This window comes from Anas acuta, chromosome 2 (genome assembly GCF_963932015.1).
Source record: "Anas acuta chromosome 2, bAnaAcu1.1, whole genome shotgun sequence".
Taxonomy (NCBI): domain Eukaryota; kingdom Metazoa; phylum Chordata; class Aves; order Anseriformes; family Anatidae; genus Anas; species Anas acuta.
In genome coordinates, this window is record NC_088980.1 from 4,113,155 (window position 1) to 4,134,254 (window position 21,100).

Here is a 21,100-nt window from a genome sequence, read left to right on the forward strand (position 1 = left end):
AGACAGGCTGTGGATGCCCCATCCCTGGAGGTGTTCAAGACCAGGTTAGATGAGGCAACCTGAAGCAACCTGAAGGCTGTGACTGTTTTTTGTTTGTTTGTTTGTTTGTTTTTGTTTGTTTGTTTTTAACGCATCCCGCGTTAAGATTGGCATGACCCAAGAACCCAAGAAACTCTCATCCAGCATGAGATATCTCCTCTAACAGTCTTTCCTAGACACCAGAGATAATAGGATAACACAATCTGGATGAAAAAAAAAAAAAAGGTAAATGAATAAATAAATAAATAATAGAAAAGAGTGCCTATGGATCAGCAGTGAGCTTTATCAATTGCTGTGTGGCAGAAAGTCCCTTTTGGACTGATGACAGCAAGAACAAGGTCCAGCAGGAACTTGTGTAGCTTTACAATACAAGAGAGATGAAAATGAACAAAGGAGACTGAAAATACTGATGTAAGAAATAACCTGGTCCCACCACTGGGAGAAGCTGAGCTTAGAGGCATAATTTTCCTTTTCCTTTTCCTTTTTTTTTTTTTTTTTTTTTTTTCTGCCCTTAGCTTCTATTATTTCCCTTTATTATTTTAATTCTCTCTCCACAGCAAAGGAATCAAATTATCAAATTCTGAGTTCTGCTGAAAGTTCATTTTCTTCAAACTCTCTTTTTCATGAAGATTTTGTAGGTGATGGCTGGACAGAGATGGACACATAGGGTCATCACATGCACCTTTTTTCTCTTCATATAAAGGCTTCTGAAGAATTTAAAACATTTAAAAGGGAAGAAGACAACATAAAACTCACAGAAAAACTAACAGAAAATCTCAATGCAATCATTGTTTTTGAAGCATTATAGGCAGAGCACAGCAGCAGAGGGAGGGAAAACTACTGTGAAGGATAAAACAGTAATGAGCATAACATCTGGGCCTGAGAGGCAGAGTGGGAGGGAAAACATCAGAGCCCTGATAGTTTAGGGCTGGCTGCTTTCCATAATAGAGTGCCAGCTTTGCTTTTCAAGGCCTATGGTTACAGTTGCAGCATCAATTGGAATTCACCCAGAGGAGCTCTGGGGAACCTTTTAGTTTATGTCTGTATTCACAGATGCTGAACACAGCAAGGGGGCAAAGCAAAGGAAGGAGAAGTAAGTTATTGTTGCAAAATGCAGGAACCCATAATATGGTTTTCTGCTTTTAGCTTCAAAGTGCATGGGGTTAAGCTGAGGCAGGGGAAGTTTAGGTTTGACATCAGGAGGAAGTTCTTCACAGAGAGAGTGGTTGCACACTGGAACAGGCTCCCCAGGGAAGTGGTCACTGCACCGAGCCTGACTGAATTTAAGAAGAGATTGGACTGTGCGCTTAGTCACATGGTCTGAACTTTTGGGTAGACCTGTGCGGTGTCAAGAGTTGGACTTGATGATCCTTAAGGGTCCCTTCCAACTCAGGATATTCTATGATTCTATGATTCTATGCCTTCCATGCACTACTTTTAGCTAGGAGAAATATCAGTACAGAAGACCAGGCCTCAGAAGAACAGGACCAGAGAACCTACTATTACTATCATTATTTTTTACACCATGTAGTAGGATTTACGGAATGAATGTGATGTGGAGTATTCTTTGGGCACAATAGGTTCTGTAACATCATTCATCTAGATATTGTAGAAATACAGTTTACAAAACCCGTTTGTGTCCCAGATTCAAGTTTTATATGTAATCATTTGACTTTGTGTCACCTGCAACAGAAGAATATGGAGCTATCTTTCTTCCAGAGGTTTCTGTAGTTTAGCTGATTTCAAAGATTTTTTAAATTATTATTACTATTATTTTTATAAACCACAGTAACTTGAGCATGTGGCTGAGCCTCTGCAGACTCTCTAAAAATTCCCAAGCTCATTTTGTACCCTGAAGCACCTATGAAAAGGAATAAATCATCAGAAAATATTTGTATGAAATAGTTTTATGTAAATTTGTATATATATATATATATATATATATACAGAAAATATATATATATATATATATAAAGTCAAAAGAGGTACTTTTATGCTTCTTCTTGTTCTTGAATAAACAGAATTGTATTTACTAGCTATGAAGGATTTTTTCCTTCTTTCAACTTTTCCTGAGTTATTAATTTTTTCTTTCTTCGAAGGGAAACAAGCTAACATGTTTTCCAGTGCCTTAGTAAGGATTAGTAAGTCTTTAGTAACTCTTATTAGTAAGTTTTATTAGTATTAAGTAAGTCTTTAGTAAGTTATTAGTAAGTCCTATTCTTACAGATGAATAACAAAAAATAAATGGGCCGTTTTCTCTTCTCCTGGGTGAAAAATTGTTTGTCTTCAGCAGGTTAAAAGTGAGAGAAATGAACACACTGCAAATATGGCTGCTTACTTTATGGTCGGTTATTACCTTTCCATCAAACTTCTCCAAAAAATGCTTGGTAATTTAACAAGACAGGTTCGATCATGGTGAGTAGTGTTCTATTCCACTAAAAGACTGGCAGCAAAAGAGCTTTGGGAGTAAGCAGGTGCTTCCCAAGTGTTTCAGTGAGTGAATTCATGTCAGGTAGATTATCCCTTATTAGAACACCTATTCTTAGCAGTCACCATCAAGGTGCCTTTCAAAACAGAGTAGTATGTAAGTAGTATATAGAATAGAATGGCTTGGGTTGGAGAGGACCTTAAAGATCATCTAGTTCCAAACCCAATGCCATTGAGCAAACAGGAAGAAGGCAGTTGAGCTCTGCTGATGTCCCATCCTAATGGCTTGTTGGGAATTAGGTGGCAGGATCTGGCTTGAAGTAAGTGTCATTTAATAAAAGGTGAGTCTGAAATGAAGTTGTAAAGGAGATAGAGCGGAATGTATAGGTCCAGCAGAAGAAGTGAAATGAAATATATTTAAAATATATCTACAAGAACTAGAAATGGTAGGGGGAAAGGCAGTAAAAATGATTTTTTGAAATAATTGTCTTTCAAGCAAGAAAAAACAAAAACAAAAACAAAAAACATAAACAACATAATTCTTTAATGGAAAATAACCATCTCAGAGGAAAGGTGGCTTCTTTACCTAGAGCCTTGTATATGGTGGAATTCATTGACACAGGATGTGGTGAACAACAAAAGGATTGTTTTAATTCAGATGTCTTCAGGCAAATTCATGAAATCAAAATGTCTGCAGCTTGTTAAACACTAAGACAGTAGGGTAGGAAGCTAAAGATATCTGTAAACGGGCAAGATATGTTGTGGAAGTATTCTTTGAAGTCATCCACTGCTGGCTGCTGTCAGAGACATATAGATGAACAAGTATTACATGCATTTCTGTGTAAGAGACATTCAAAACCTTCATATACAACTAATTTTCTGGAAGAACAGTTGCATTCTCCACCCCCAGCAAATTCACCATGTATCCTAGACATCTGAAGGAACCTGTGTTCCACATGTGTCAAATTGAGGATGAGCAATATCACTCTTGTGCATGCATCTTCACATTGTGGAGGCATTGCCTGTTCACATATTTGTGTATTATTCAAGAAAAAAGAGAAAATGTGAAAGATCGAGTGAAGAGTCCCTCTTCACTTGACATATGCCCTAGCAGGTCTAAAGAGAATAAGCCTGGGGAAAAAAAAAAATGTTTACAGTTTTTAAAACCAAAAAATATTGGGGGAACATAATAAAGAGTGCTACTTGTTTTGCTGAGATAGTGTTTGAAAAGACTCAATCTCTGCCTGCCTGTGTGGGTGATACTTTTTCCTCACACAGATATGCAAAAGGCTTTCCAATGGCTCTGGACCTCCTCTATCTCTGAACTGTGCTCTATGAATCTGAAACAGGCAGGAGGGAAGAGTTTGATCTGAATAGCCCTCAAGTACCAAAAAGCAAAGTTTATTCTGGATCTGAGTGAAAGAACATGGTAGCTGGTGAAACGGTCATTTTTCAACTTGGAAAATCTATAAATTATTGAATCCAAATAATAGTAATTGCATAATCATTAAAAGCAGGGATCATGGTCAGCTTCTGGCATCATTCTGTTGGGGAAGAAACTGTTTTTCCCTTTTGTCTTTGCTTATGCCACTTCTGGGCTGAAGAATAATTGGGAAATCTTCTGTAATGGACAAAGAGGGACTCAAAAGTACAACCATGGGGCTAAAATGAACACACCTTTGCTATATCTTTTTCTCAATTTTGACAAAGCACACAGAACATTTGTCCAAAGCTGGGAACCAGAATAAAATTGAGTTTACATCTTAGCTGAATATCAGGACACTGATGGAAATACTCCTACCAGCTAAAATGGCTTGCTGCAGAGGAACTTCTGGTGACAAAGATATCTGCACCCTGCCCTCTCTTGCTTCCGAGCTAAAATATGTGGTGAATAAAAAGGGAAATAAATTTCCCCTCTTTTATTACACACACACTGTGTTTTATCTGCAGTTCTCTTCAGTCTTACCAATTCAAGTCACAGTAGAAGCAGTTTGGACACGACTCAGAAAATAGACCCTGATCTCCAATTAGTTTCTTTGTCATTCTTTGTCCTTCTCTCATTGGTGCTGGCCATCAGCAGCTCCTGCTGCAGTCAGTGGGAAATGAGACAGGATATTAAACTATTAATTTCTTCTTTGCTTGCTGCCTCAGTTTCTTATCTCAACAAGAACATAAATATTCTTGATCAAGATTATAGTCATCATAATGTTAATCCCCGTAAAGGTCTTCAGATCATGTTAGAGAGGCACAAATTATTACTGAGATGATGAAGAGAAAAGAGCAATTGCTGTTACAAAACAGACCACTGAGGCACTTAAGCCTTCTGTCCAGTCCCCAACAGCTGATGTTGCCACCTACACGAGCAGAAGTCATAAACCCTATCAAGACATTTCCTCTCCAGGTACACTGTTGTTGCTGTTTCGGTGTGTGTTTTGATTCATTTTGTAGATATGTCACTGCATTGCCTAATGTATAGAAGCAAATTCATGATGTCTCGTAATAACTAGCAACTGGCACAGTATGTCCCCATTGCTTTTTAGTAAGATGTTTGCATTGACACTGCTGGAATCCCCTACAGGCATAACAGAAAGGATTTAGACACCATCAGTTCATGTGGCATATCCCAAGCTAAAACTCACCTGGAGAAGAGTCATTAAGAGGGTTCAGGGCAGCTGCCCTCCGTATCTTCTCCAGACAGGTTTCTTGCTCCTTTTTAATAATGCAGTTGGAATGTGTTGCTGTAACCTGAAATGGGAGGAAAAAATGTGGAGAAAGAACAATTACAATCTTAAAATATCTGGAGGGTTTATGAAGAAACATCAGTAAGCTTTGAGGTCCCCTTACAAAAAGAAAAAAAAGTAATTAAAACATCCTTGGAAAATAAGAGGAAGCTGCAACTAACTTCTTGTTTTGCTTGTTTGTTTTGTTTTATTTTCAGAAAGCTTAAGGTCAAACCATGGAATTATTTCATCGTTGTTGTTGTTTTTAATTTTACTCCACCTGTCAAAGTGTAATTTCTAATATGTTTGCTTTGGTTTACTGTATTTCTTTCTCTAAAAACGCAGAAGAGAAGGTACCTCTAAATAATGAAATAATATAAAGCAGAATCAGAAATCAATTAAGATTCTGTTTGATCTTCCACCACTTCCATGTGAGTCTCACACAATCTATTAACCTCATTCAGGACTCTAAGCTAAATTAAAAGTTCTTTCTCTCAGCCTTTCACCCTGTCCATTCCTTAATGCTTCCTTCTTTTCTTCCCAGTGAATACAAGGCAGATTTCTTGCCAAAAGAGAATGTAATGCCAATTCAACTGAGATGATTTGATCCAAAACTTACTTTAAAAAAAAAAAAAAAAAAAGTGAAGAAAAATAAAGAGAGAGAGAGAGAGAGAGAAAGAGAGAGAGAGAGAGAGGAAGGAAGGAAGGAAGGAAGGAAGGAAGGAAGGAAGGAAGGAAGGAAGGAAGGAAGGAAGGAAGGAAGGAAGGAAGGAAGGAAGAAAAAGAAAGAAAGAAAGAAAGAAAGAAAGAAAGAAAGAAAGAAAGAAAGAAAGAAAGAAAGAAAGAAAGAAAGAAAGAAAGAAAGAGAAAGAAAGAAAGAAAGAAAGAAAGAAAGAAAGAAAGAAAGAAAGAAAGAAAGAAAGAAAGAAAGAAAGAAAGAAAGAAAGAAAGAAAATGTGTAAGAGAAACACTGTGACCAATGGAATGTAGGCAATTCCAAAGCTGCAACAAACTGAAAATGGGACCCATTCCCAGAAATCAATATAAGATTTCACTCCTGCTGCAGAAAGTGACCAGGGAATATCAATCCAAGCAAAATACAATCTCAGGTTTCATTAGACCATTTTACAGGGGCACTGCTAAGGTTCAAATCAAACTCACTGGAAAGACCCATGAAAATCTGTGCACTAGTTGAAGATGGGATAGGTCAACCCATGTAAGCAATTTTGTTTTTTCATATTCCCCATACCATTTTCTTCACCCTAGTTGATAAAGAATTACTGAGGAAGTAGAGTGTGCCTGCCAAGTGGTCTGTTTTCTCTTACCTGATAAGAAGGAACAAGCAAACAGGGAAAACAATACCTGAATTCAATCTGTTTCAATTTATTTTTGGAACCCCATTCACATGGGTCAACTTTATTTCTCTCATATCCCAACAGAGGGAACAGAATGGTGTGAACTCTTTGGGTCAGTGATGCATCAAATAGACTGCACACACAATACACAATACTTACAGCACATCCCAAGGCATGCATAATCCTAGTTTGGTTATGCTTATGTTGTGCATTTGTGTATGCTAGGAAGCAGGGACCCATCTGCACACTTTTGACATTATAACAATTACAAGCTACCACTCCTGTTTCAAAGATAGAGGATTTCTTAATGAATCTCCAGTGTAGAGCTTTACTCACCATTTGGGAACAGCTAATGCTACACCAAAGCTAATGCTCCCCAAAGTCCTAGTAATAAATTTAAGCAGTTTTCCCATGGGATACACCAAGCATAACCATATTAGAGTTGTTTATCTTCAAAAGAAACTATGTTCTCTTCTAAGGGCTCTCAAGGGCCTGGAAAAGACATACTGTCACAGGTCTCTGGGATCTCCCAAGAATGTATGGCTTTTCTACATAATCCCCTAACCTTGCCAAAAATAGGGAAATTGCTTTGGCCAACAAAGATTCTTAGAATCTCTGAAAAAAAAAAAAAAGAAGAAAAAAAAAGTATAAAATAAAATATATTAAAAAAAATAAATCAAAACAAATCAAGCTTCTGTTGCTAGCAGTAGTTCACTCTGTCCAGGTCTGAAAGGAGTGTGCAGGGTCTGCCTCAGTACAGAAATGTTACGGTTTCTATACAGTTAGGCATGTGCGGATTAGAAAATCTGACATTTTATAATTGCTAAATCTACAGAAGCGGGATACAAATAAACAATAGGAAATGTTTCTTCACACATTTATTGCAGATATTTATCTGCAGAATTCTTTGAAGCTTCACATTGTGGATGTTAACTGTTTACAGAAGTTCAAAACATATATATGTATGTATGTAAGTATGCAAAATACATCAAAGTACACTAAACATTAAGAAACCCACCATGCCCAACTTCTAATGTCCTATGGGAGTAACTACAGACCTTTGAGAAGTATCTTTAGATTAAATCTATAGCCAAAGGACAGAAGAGTGTGATTTAGCCTTCCTATTTTTGGCATCTTCTGTACTGAGAGTAAATCAAAGCCAGGTCTTTACTGACAACAAAGAGAGTGTAAGGTGAACAGCTCAGGTTTCATTGTTTTCCTTGCTGACAGCATATTTAGTAAGATGTATCTGACTAAATTGACTAAATTTAGTCAATTGTATTTGAGTAAGTCTGACTCAGGAGACACTGGAGATGCAGACTGCTGGACACAGGGAGAGCACTAGACCAACATGTTTCACCTGTCCCTGTAGCTTTCCTTAAGCTTTCCCTATTGGCAGAACACTTTGTTATGGCCTCCCATAACTATCTTTATAGCACTCTTCATCAACAGACTTCAATTTTTTTTTTTTTTTTCCCAGAGAACAAGGAAACTGAGACAGAAAACAAAGAACAAGAGGAATCGGTAACCTCAGTGACAGAAGAAAGAATAGAAGCTGCCTGTCATTTCTGCTAATTAACAGTGCCTTTTCAGAGAAAATAAAACCATGTTTGGATTGCTTATAACAAAACATCTCTTTGTTGAAGGCAGAGATGTTTTAAGGTTATCATGTTTTCCTGAAAGGATCCATATGTTTCATGAGTCTCCACTAACTATGTACTGGCAGAGTTTATGCCTTTAATCTGTCAAGTCTGTCTTTAACAACTGAACAGCAGAGACAGTTCACATAGAAGTGTGAGCTTGAACTTCATGGACTCCTGATTTTGCTTCTTTTGCCTCAAGGACATTTGCAATTTCCTGAATTCATTGTAGGCAGTCTGGTTTCTGTTTCCCAGAAGATATCAGTAATATGTGCAGTCAAAGAATATTTTGACACATATTAGACAAATCTAGAAACTAGGTGGAAAGTACACAAAATTAACTTTTTTTTTTTTTAATTTACCACTGTAAACGTAATCTGATCATGTTCAGATGAAAGCTTTAAAGCAGTAAACCTAATCAGTATCTGTTCAACTGTGCAAAACTGCAAAGAGACAAAAGTATCTAGCTAAACATATTGGGCTTATGTGGCAAGATTTTGGTCAGAGTGGGAGCTGTAGGTATGGTCTCTGTGAGCAGAGCCCAGCAGCTTTCCCATGGCAGAAGCCAGAGCTAGCATCAGATGTGTTCTGATGTATCTGATGCATTGATGCATCAGAGCCAGCCCCAGATGTCTGTAAAAGGGACCTGCTGCTTGCCAGAGCCAAGCCATGAGTGACACTGTTTGGGCCTCTTGGAGAGGCCCCCAAAAAACTGATGTGCAACAGCAGCTGTGAGAGAGGGGTGAGAAATGTGAGGGAAGCAGCCCTGAAGCCCCCAAGGTGGGGGCAGCAGGGGGGCAGGAGGTGCTCCAGGCACACAGTACATGTTCCCCTGTGGCTGATGAGTCCCCCTGCAGCTCATGGGTCCCACATGGAGCAGATCTCCATGCAACAGCCTGTGGAGGAGCCCCTGGTGGAGCAGGTGGATGTAGTCTGGAGGAGGCTGCGGCCCATGGAGAGCCCCCGCAGAAGCAGAGGGTCTGGGGGGAGCTGCAGCCCGTGGAGAGGAGCCCACGCAGGAGCAGAGGGTCTGGGGGGAGCTGCCACCCACCCGTGGGGACCCGTGCTGAACAGTTTGCTCCTGGGGGATGGACCCCGTGGGACGGAGCTGTGTGGGAGCAGTTCTTGAAGAGTTGCTGCCTGTGGGCAGCCCCTGCAGGCTCAGTTTGGGAAGGACGGCATCCCATGGGAGGGACCCCACGTGGAGCAGGGGCAGAGAGGGACCATGAAGGAGTGGCAGAAAGTGTTAAGGACTGACCACAAACCCTACTCCCATTCCCCATTCCCAATGCGCACTGCTCAGAGGGATGAAGTAGAAGAGCGTATATGTGAGGAAGGTGTTTTTAGTTTGCCTTTAGTTTCTCACCATTTAGTGTGTTGGCAATAGACAATAAATTACATTAATCTCCCTTAAGCTGAGTCTGTTTTGCCTTTGATGGTTATTGGTGAATGATCTCCCTGTCCTTAGCTCAGCCCATGAGACCTTTTTCATCGTATTTTCTCCCTGTCTTCCTTTGAGTGAGAGAGTGCTGTGGTGGAGTATAGCAAGCCATCAGTGTGAAACCACAAAACAAAGTCACTATATATGTGCGATAAATTGAGAACTTTCATGTTTTCTTGTTTTATTTTTATTAAGGGGATCATCACAGAAATAAACTGGTGTGTTTTGTGTTTAACATGTAGTACCTAACTCTTGAATGATCCCTTGGCATTACAATAATGTTAATAATAGTAATGTTATCGTATTACAGCCTACATATATTTTCTCACGCATGGTCTTAAGGTACTGCTTTACTGAAAACTGTCCCATTAAGAAAGCCATTAGTAATAGACAAGCCTGAATAGCACACCCAGTGAATACATCTGTGCTGGTTCTAGGCTTGACCTAGAACTTGTAGACTTGTAGAACGGAACTAGCAAATTTTTAGAGTCACTTATTCAAGCAAGGCATTCCTCAAACATAGGGATACTCCAGGGAAGGAAATGTGTAGAAAGAATTATGGAGATCAGAAGGGCACCATATACTTCCTTCCTTGCTCAGAGAAATAAATATGCATAGTCAGCTTATTCCAGCAGGAAATTTAAAGTTCTCTTTTCTCTTGTTTAGGTTCAATAATATCAAACACTGGGAGCAAGACAGGTTAGGGTAAGTTTGAGAGCAACTTCTTTTTCTCCACAAGATTTCTGTATGGGAAAGTGACAAGCTAAGGTGCTTGATTTAATGCATCTACACATCACTGTAACAGTTCTGCACCTCTTCCCAGCATGGGGCATTGACCATGCCCTGCTTTATGCATGGGTCAGTACAAATCACTGACATTGCTCCCCAGACCCTCATGTCCAGTAAGTGCGCAACTAACTTGGGAGACAACAGTCCTGAAAATACGTCCAAAGAGCATGAAGCAGGGCTGCGAGTAGACACCTCTGAAAGAACAGCACTAGACCACATTAAGAAGATGCTTCCTAACCACTTGTACTGAGGAACAGGGGTTATAAACTGAAACTGAGCAACACTTAGGTACCTGTCCTGACACTGTATATCAAAATGTATGTATATGACACTGCTTGACATGCAGCTATATCCAAAGAGAGCAAGTCAGAAATCTAAGCACAGATGCTAAGACCATTTTATATGCCTTAGGGTACCTCGCTTGACCTCCAGTTGCTTCTGCTTGCATTGGCCATTATGTTTGCCTTTTGTTAGGATATTTTGGACCCTGTAGGGCGTATCTAATGTCAAAAGACTTTTACATTTTGGCACCTGACTCATTTCCTTGGTTATATCGAGTGCATACACTTCTCAGAGATAAAAGAGGACTTTCTTTATGAAAGGCAACATAATCTTTGTGACACATTCATGGTCACTTATAAAGGTTTGTGCATAGCAGAGGTTATATGGATTGCTGGAAGGATTTGGAAAAAAAAATACAAATACATAAAATGTGGGTATTGAAAGAGGTCCCAGAGTTATCCAAACTAATTTGGATCATCCTGTGGGCAAGCAGTAAGGAAGGGTCTGTTCAAGAAACCTGAGCTGTCTTTGACTACCTATAGTCATTCAAAAATACTTAAAGTTCTGGTCACTTTACTCATTATTGCTTTAAAACATATTTTCTCTCCACAAGTTAACTCATTGGAGCTAAAGAAGCGAGAAAAATCCTGTGTTCTTGAGAAACTCCGGGATCAGGCAAGGCACTTTGAAGTCATAATAAAGATGTGATAAAGAACAGGGCAATTCTTCTGGCAAAGACCTGATCAAATACAAGAAAGTACCATTTACTGGTCTTTCTTCTTGTGATTTTTCATATTCTGCCTGTAAAGTCCTGTCCTTTTATTTGTAAAGTGATTGAGAGTATTTCCACAACATTCAGGATGTGTCATATCAGACACAGTGATAAGGAGAAGGCTAAGTAGAGGTAGAGTCCAATTCACTTGTCTAAGTGTTTGTTCTAAAGTAATACGAGAGAGGAGTTTAATCTACTGGGTTTATAAGATCACTAGCTTCACACCGAATTGCACTTGTTGTTAATAGTATTGTGACTTTCAGTTTTAAAAAGTTAGCTCAAAAAATTTTATATTAATTTGCAAACATTACACAAAAAAGCTGACTTTTCAATGGAAACATCACCAGATTTAATCGTTACTCCTCAAAACCAATCAACCTACCAACCAACTAAATAAACAACACAAACAAAAAACAACAAAACAAGTCCAATAGTATAGTGCACGCTGCCAAAACAGGGCATTGATCTCTCTCAGACTGGCTTATATGAATTTAAGATATGTTTACCTTCTAACACTGACAGCTCCTGGAGAGATGTAGTTCTCACTGCAGATGAGAAAATAGCTGCAGCATAATCAACAGCTCCCTTCACTCAGTAGATACCTTCTGAAGTGGTAAGTCTGGATAAAAGATGTGTTATGCAACATGGGGAAAATGTGTTTTAGAGTTTACTCTAACCATCTTTATATCCTGGAAATGTGTTCAAAAACATTGTCTTTCAGCATGATGAGGCTTTATCAATATAGTCAATGTCTTCCACAGGAAAAGACATCTTGAGTTAAACCAAAGCATACCTTTATCTTATCTCTTGCTATCTAACAGCAAGCAATATCAATTTATGTTTCTTAAAACTTTGCACTGAAGGGAAAGAACCACTCATTGGAAAAGCATTTAAAAATCCTGGTAGAGAAAATGTGCTTGAAGTGAAGCTAAAGGTTTGATAATCTTTTCTGATTGTTATTGTATTATGTAAACTGGATTTCTCTGACAGTTCCTAAGAATTTCCAAAGTTAAAAATTCTAAAAATGCATCTCCCAATAACACGTGCTTGATGTCTTCTTCTTTCATTACTCATAGGTCATCCTAGTCCTGAAAAGCTGACAGTCTCATGCCAACATTGAAATTCCCACTTGTCTTCAAAAATATTCAAGAGCAATGTGATTTAGTGTCCAAATCAGGCTCTAGCCCTTTCCAAATCTGACTGAGCCTTCATGAAAGTTTCTCACCCCTCCTTGAGTTTTCAGTGCTGGGTGAAAGTGAGTGGAGAGGCCTCTCTGCAGGCCATCGGTGGTGCAGTACTTGCAGAGATCATCACCAATCACTTCCAAGGACACTCTCCTAGCCATTGGCACAGCCTGTAATATGGCAGTCCTAAAACATAGCAAAGCTGCTGGAAACAGAACAACCCAGTGTAGATCCAAGCTTTAGCAAAGCATCCAGAAGTGCCTGTCTCAGCAAGCAGAAGATCATTGAATGGGGGTTTCAGGCAAATAATGCATATGTAAATTGGTGGAATTCATGTTTAACAAAGGAGAATAAATGATGATAAATGATAAATATTTTTTCCTTGGGGTTCTGTGGTCAGTTTGCTTCAGTTGTGTGCCGTATTTTGTGCACATTCATCATGACAGTTCAGATTGATCAGGAAGAAGAAATGGCTGGAATGGAAGTTGGGGTATAGGATCTACCTTTCTTAATACATTGAGTCACTAACTGAGAAATTAGGAGTTATATTTACAGAAATCTGGGGTATAATGCTCAAATTCAGTTGAACATCTGCAATGGGGGAACTGAAAAAGATTCTCTGACCAGTCTGGGACACAATATGCTTCTCACCTGGGGAACTCCTGATCCAATGGGGTGAACATTAGGTGACAAAGATTTTGCTTGTCCAACTCCTAGGTTTGCTCTGTTAACTTAGTCTTCCGCAGCCTCATCCTGCGGAAACATCTGGTCTGTTTTAAAGTATGAAAAATTCCCACCTGAATTCTGAATAGAGAGAGGTCTACATTGCTTCCCTGTGATCCGTAAAATGTCCCTGACGGTCATGCTGCAACTTATTTGGAATAGCCTTTTCTGAGAGAAATAGCAAGGGACAGAAAGGCTTGTTTCCCTTGTATATTAGCTCCAGAGGATTTTTGAGAAAGGCACACCTCTTTGTCATTCATCAGAGAGCACTGGTAATATAACACTGTTCCTTGTTTAAAGTAGCCCTGGAAGGGTGCATCGGGTGTCAGAGCAATTGAAAAATAGAGTGTATAAAAGATAGTCTTAACCTTTTTCTTTGATCTACAGATTTAATGTTTAATATAATTAAGCATCATTAATATAACAGTCATTAATATACATTTGTGTTTATCTATGTATCCTTGTCTCTGGTGGCTGCAACTGTAATTTAACATACGTGTTAACTATCTATGACACACACCTCTCAGATAGAATCATTGAATCACAGGATAATTCAGGTTGGAAGGGACCTCCAGAAATCTTCAGTTCAACTTTGTGTTCGAAGCAGTGTCAGCAGTAGGGTCAGGACAGGTTTCTCTTTCTCTCTCTCTCTCTCTCTCTCTCTCTCTCTCTCTTTTTTTTTTTTTTTTTTTTCCAGCTGGGTCTTAGAAACCTGCAAAAATGTAGACTGCACAGCTTCTCTGTGCAACTTCAACTGTCCTCAGGGTAAAAAAATATCTCTCTAAATTCAGTCAGAACCTCCCTTGTTTCAATTTATGTCCAGTCCAAAGTTTGTTGTCCTCATGACATGCACCATGACAAAGAACCTGGGTCAATCTTCTTGATGACCTCCTCATAGTTATTGTAAGGCTGCTACTAGGTTATCCCAAAAGCCTCTCCTTCCACCAGCTACACAAGGCTATTTTCCTCATCCTCTACTTATAGGCCATCTTGATGGCCTTGCTTCAGTTGCTTAACACCTTTTTTTATACTGAGGAGCCTAAAACTGGACCTAACATGCTAGATGTGGTCTAACAAGTAAAGGGTGATAACCATGGCCCTAGATCTGCTGGCTGTTGCCTTATTAATACAGCCCAGGACACTGTTGGCCTTAATCTGATTTCCTAGGATCATTGTAAAGTGTGAGGAGACAAAGGTATCAAGTAATTGAATGGGTTGTTACACTGAAAAATCTCTTGATGAGTTTCACTAAGTGAAGGCAGAGGGAATTTGTGCTAACGTAAGACTCCTCTCACTGAGGGGACACTGAGAACAGAGAACCTTTTAGGACTTCTGTATTTGTCATGCTGCCGGATGCCACATTCATTTACAAGGCAAGTTTTTGTTATTACTTGTTATTATTTGCCCATTTATACTTCATTACTTTTAAACAAAACCCCAAAGAGAAAAGATCTTAGACAGGAAATTTGTTTTGTGCAGGCTCCCAGCAAGTTCAATAGAAACCCCATCTGAGTCACACTTGGAACAGAAATGCATGATGAACAGCTACAGGAGGCTGCAGAAACACTTTCTCCACACACACACATATAGCCTACTCAGGGGAGAAAGCTTTAATTAATGCACTAATTAAATTAAAGCTATTTGCCCTCAACTATCACACGCATTCCTCCCTTTCAGTCCTCCCCACAGGCAGTTCCAGCAAGTGTGTCGTGCTACAGCTTTCAGTCTGATATTCCCCAAAGGGGCTCTGGGACTGGGGAGAATACTGAAGAACAGAGGCAAAGAGCTTTTTACAGCAGTGGTAATGGAAGTACTCAAGCTTGTTCTCAATTTCCCTCCTCCTTTCAGTACTAAGAGGCATTGGTTCAGATATTGTGCCAAAGTGAGGGGAAAAACCACCAACAAAAAACCCTCAGATCCCACATGGAATCAAAACCTTGTACAAAAGATCTCGTCTAGGCTAGCTTTTTCAACAAACTGTTCTTTCTCATTCCCGTGTCTGGAGAGTTTCACCACTACTGCACTGTAAAAACTCAAAGAGGGGAATAAAGTTTTTATTCATGAAGGAAGTGAAGAAACAGAGTGAATGGTGTGGCAGAGCATCAACACCTTGAGATGAGCCAACGTGGAGCTGAGTGGAGGGGATTAGAAAGGAAAAGAAATATTATAGGAAAACTTCCTAAGGATGATCAGTGAGACCGTACACAGAAGGAGAAGTACCACCAAAAACAAATTACTATTTTTCAGAGAATGACTTTGCTTAAGAGATACTTAAAAGCAGATGAGGAGGAAACATAAAGTTGGGACTTTCGTTGTTCTTGGGCTATTGGCACTGTGTAGGAGGAAATATAGCAGTGACTATAAAGACATTTCTGGCAGATCCATGGTTCACAAGCTGCATTGTTCCTCTGTTGTCCCAGCTTAAAGAGTGTGACGTACCTGTACTTTCCTATGTGTCAGTTACATTCACAGTCATTTGTCATTGTCATTGATACAAATAAAAAATGTTGTATGAAATGTTGAGGTATTGAGGTGCAATTCAAGTAATCCAGTTCAGGAATAAGAAATGTTTTTGTTCTGCTTAAAGATGTCAGTATGAAATAGTTCAGTATTTTGGAATCAAAGTTTTAAAAGGAGATGAAATTTACTCTGTGGAAAAAAAAAAAAAAAAAGGGAGAGAGAGAGAGACTAGATATATGAGCATATTCACATATTCCTGCTGGAGGAAGATGGCAAAAGACATTGAAACAACGCACACTGAGTATTCCACAGGATAGAAAATTCCAAAATTTGCCTGCATAACGTTATAACCATTATAATCCTTCAGCCTGGGTTTATACCACAGAGAATATGTGACTAATGCTACTTTTATTAGGTGATCTAATCTGGTGATTAGTCCTTAGGACTAGTGACAGGTGACTGTCCTTAGAATTGTCTGCCTAAATAATCAGTGCCTTAACTTCTTATTTAGGACTACATTGTTACCATGCTATTGAGAAGTATCAGAAGAAGCTCCTCTCACAGCCAGTTAATGGTTTGGACACTCAGTGTTGGTCAATATTTGTCACTTAAGTTATCTAGGTAAAACATGTGGTACAGAAAGAGACTTGCAGCATCAATGCTTGTTTCTTGCTAATAACAAAAACAAGAGCCCAAAGTGACTTGTGAAGCTGTAGACATTGTACTGATGAATCACATCCCCATTCTACATCTCAGGAACTGTTATCTGTGCATTGTTTTTCCACCTCAAACAGGCCAGTAGAAGAATTGCACTCTCATTGGGTGTGTGATTTAATCATAGCTGATCACCAGTATTTAAATATCTGGCAATAGCTCTTTAATAATAACATTTAAATGCAATTTTCAGAAAACATCATCTCTGGTGATATGCAGTTATATCTTGACAGTTGCTAAGTTCTGGGTAGGTAAACCATTGCCAAAGGGGTGATCAACACAATTTCTTCCACTGACACAGCAGACGGTTCAGTACATCTGTGATTCATAGAAACTTAGCTGTATGAAAAATTTCTGTCTTGGGCATTTGTAAGCTTAAAAATGATACCTGTTTAAAGACACTCTAGGTATAGATAAATGGAAGCAGCTACATTACCTGTTGTGTAGTATGCATCTTAAATTAAAGTAGCCAACACCTGTAATACTGTAATGCTTTACAATGGGAAAATAAGCCTTTGTCTTTAACCTCATTGGTTGTAACATGCAGCTTTGAAATTGGCTCATGCTTTATGATCTGAATGCAGTTTAAATGTGTCCTGCTCAAGAACATGCAGTGACCAGGTGATTGAGTGCAATATTGGACTTCAATTGCCCATTTCTGATATTACAAAGGAAAGATAAAAGTGCATTTCTGTCATATACACCATAAAAGAGAAATGCATGCTCATACTGAGTATCAGCAGGGGCCCATGTGTTAGCCACAATAAAAACATTACAGACAGACAGAAGTAATTGGAGTTTGATCTGTACTGGCAAAAATAAAAATCCACAGAATTCTTTTCTTTAAATTCAAGAGTTGAACTTTAAAGCATATTAGATTAGGTTCATTGTGATGTGTAGTGGGATTTTCTTGTTACACACTGTAAAAATGCAGACTCACCAAACTAAATGAAAACAGGTAAGTTGCACACAGACTGCACAGGAGGCAATCGTGTGGACAGGAGATAGGCAGGACCTAGCCCCTGCTCTTCTAGCTTGTCTCTAGGTATAAAATTCACCCAGAAATGCATTTATCATATATGTTTTGCTCATGAGGTATTCTTAGAACATCTTACTGGTAACTACACTATTCTACATGAGCTGAACGTCAGTCACGATTTCAAGAAATTCTGAAATATGATGTGTTACAAAATAAAACTGCATGTGTTACTTGAAAACAAAACTACTACTACTAATAATAATAAGAAGAAACAACAAACACAAAGAGCCAGATTGCATACCCTGCCTCAAATTCCTATTGTATTTGCCGCTGCAGGCAATGATTTGATTTAAGGAAGGACAATACAATTACAGACGTGGTCTTCTTCTAAGAACAGATCTCCCCCTTAAAGGGTGACTGTGTTCCAAAGAAACCTGCAGGATTTGGATCCATTTCAGACCCTGACAGCTAAGCCACAGGTCTCACTTTCAGTCTTGTCATGACCCAGATTCTGCTCCAGCATTTTCTGCTCTGCTGCTATATAGAAATTTGCACAGATAGGTGATAACTTCCTGAATAAGGACAGATTCCAAATGCATTTTACTGTCCTCATGGTACATCCCCCTTATTGTGCTCAGCCCCCCAAAAATGCAGCAGGCATCTGAAGTGTTAAGCTAGCCAGCCTAGCTGGCAGGTACAAGGGCATTCTTTCTGCAGAACACGGTGGCACAGGGGATCTCTCCAAGGATAACAGATGCTTCAGCTGTGCTGTTTGCAGCTGACTGCAGTGCGCAGACGTTTAGGACTCAGAATCTTTTGCATATTTAAACAAGAGACAAATTTTCAGTGTCAAAAAAAAATAAAAATAAAAAGAGAAAAAAGCAAAAATAAAAATGAACAAGGAAACTTTGAAGTCCAAACATACAGGGTTACTACTTTACAGTGAAGAAAATAAATGCTGGCCAATCATTTAAAGTTTTTCTTCTGCATGGAAGAGTCCCTATATTGGCATTCTTGAGAAAGAGGGAAGGGTTTTGCTGGGATATTTATGTGTGCCAGATTTAATAGGGTTCCCGAAGAGATCCTAACTTTATATGTTTGGCCTCAAAAATGCTGGATGCTGCTTCATCAGTGGTAATGACCACATTATAGCCTCAGTGAAACCTGGTTCTGAAATTTTTGGCCATTCTAGATTCCAAAAGTCTTCATGTAGTACACATCCCAACACTACAAGCAAATTTTGCCTCTGTAGTTAATAGGGGAAGCTGGTGAGAGCCAACATGTAGCGCAATCCTAGGAAAGATACCAGAATTTCTCAGATATTAACCTTACCAGCTTCATTTTCAGCTTTCTGCTCATATGCATTCCTCCCAAGAAGTTCACTTCTGATATTGTATTTCCAATTACAGAGAGAAAAATCAGTTTCACAGAGTATATTACTTTTACAGACATATATGTGCAGGAGAATAATGATGAGTGAAGCATTTACTCTAAGGTAAATGGTCTAAATTTTCATAACCTCACTTATTTCTGAACTGAAGTATGACTTATATGAAAAAGAGATATACATCTGAAGCCCTAGGAATGGAAAAATTAAATTGCAGTAATGTTTTGATTTGGTTCAATTTGTTATTAATAAAAAAGTGTCATTTTCTATGGAGATGGGTAGGGTTAGAAATAGGGGGAAGCTATTTCAGACTGCTTTGGTTTTCTTAATATCAGAAGAAAGCACTGATACATATAAATAATGTATACCTAATACATACTGAACGGAGAAAGTGAGAGATGAAATTCCTCTCCCATGAGAGCAAATCGGGTTTACACTTAAGTTAAAAAAAGACTTGAAAGCAAAGTTGTGCTGTCCCTCATGGGTTATTCTGGGTGACTCCAATATATGTTTACTTCCATTTATTTGACCCTCAAGATTACCATGTTCAGATGTTCTACATTAATCTTTTGACAACAGATACATATATTTCACATTTTCAAATATGAAAAAATAAAAGTCTCTAGACTAATGTTATTTATGCACATCCCTGTCATTTTCCCTTCATTTTTGTTACATCATTTTAAACTCAGTATTTAATTCTTTTTCCTTCTCCTACTTTTTTTTTTTTTTCTATTTTTCTTTTTCTTTCCCAAAGCCATGAACATAGTTGAATAGTAAGTGTCATCCACAAGGTGTTATTCTGGATTTGATTAACAAAGATACAGGGGGGGGGGGGAAAAAAAGCTGAATTTTCATCTTTGTGTCCTGTAATTAAATATCTGCAGAATTAATGATTTAACCAATAGGTAACAGTGAGAAAACCAAAGCAAAATCAACCTTATATTTTCTGGTCTCTATCTATTCCTCTAACCCAGAGGGAAAAAAAAAAAAGTAATCTCTGAAAGGAAAAAATACATCTGGGATACACAACTGAAAAAATATAACAAATAAACTTGCATGAGGTGTAAAAGGAATAAGTATGTCAATGTGAAGATGAAAGCATACATCAGATGAAGATTTATGAGGGACTTCATATCAGCATTGGAAAACTCAGGAGGCACTTTTTTCACAGTGTCCTGTCCCGCCCCTTCTATGATTTTCCAGAGCACCCAGGTGTGCCCTCTACTTCTGTCATGTACTATCAGTACTCGTCCATGGATTTTAAGAGTGCAAATACAATGTATTTGCACGTGCAAAAGTACAATGCACAAAGACATCTGAAACAAAAGGCAGAAAAAGAGCATCAGTTCTGGATCACAAGTTCATTAAAACAAGCTACATTATGAAATGATATTGTGTTTCACTTAGATACAAATGGGGGTTTTGCTTATGGTTCAAGCTGCAAAATAAAACAAATACAGAAGCCAACATTTTTGTTTTTTTTCCAGGTTAGCTGAACATATAGACCCCAGCGTGTCTGAAAGCTATGTCTAGAGCTCCTCAGCCATGGACTTACATCATGATCTCCAGGAGGCAAACTCACACTTTTTTCTTATAGTGTTTAGATTAAGATTAACAAAACCTCTTGTATCTCATACATCTGTCTTTGCACCATTGCTCTAACACTTGAACACATGTTAGCCGTACGTGAAGAAGGCAGAGCAGTGCAGCTGGTGAAATTTGGCAAAGAAAGAACTGAGGAACAAGAAGCTGCAGCATTTCTCAAATTAAACACTAATCTGGGGTGTGACGAACATTTGATCTTCCAGCTCTCATGTTTTATGTTACTATCTAATATCAGGGATCAAATGATACCTGAATTAGCTTTAAGATTTTATTTGATAACAAAGCTGATGAGTTTTGTGAGCAATAGCACAAAGCTTTAGTCATTGATCATGTGGATTAGTATCTCCCAGATGAGCTCCAGATTGGATACTGTATTTTCTAATGAGGTTTGAGCTTTTGCTGAAGTTCATTTTTCTGCGGGGAATTAACAAAATCTCTGTCTTTACTCAAGCATTCTCATGAAAGCTTTAGAAAATTAATTCATCTGAGAATGCAGCCCTTCTGTCAAAGTTAGTCGAAATCACCCAGAACATTCAGAATTTGGAGATAGATAGATGACCTGGAGGAATGGAAAAATAAA

General features: G+C 38.6%; 1 protein-coding gene across 17 annotated transcripts in view; it reads right to left on the reverse strand.

Annotated features, from left to right (window-relative positions):
• Positions 1-21,100, reverse strand: part of ADCYAP1R1 (ADCYAP receptor type I) — a 142,140-nt gene that overhangs the window by 77,597 nt on the left and 43,443 nt on the right. For all 17 annotated transcript variants that reach the window (XM_068673292.1, XM_068673298.1, XM_068673291.1 and 14 more), the window contains one exon: positions 5,106-5,211. In XM_068673292.1, coding sequence (XP_068529393.1) covers positions 5,106-5,211 — 106 coding nt within the window. The remainder of the gene's footprint in view (positions 1-5,105; positions 5,212-21,100) is intronic.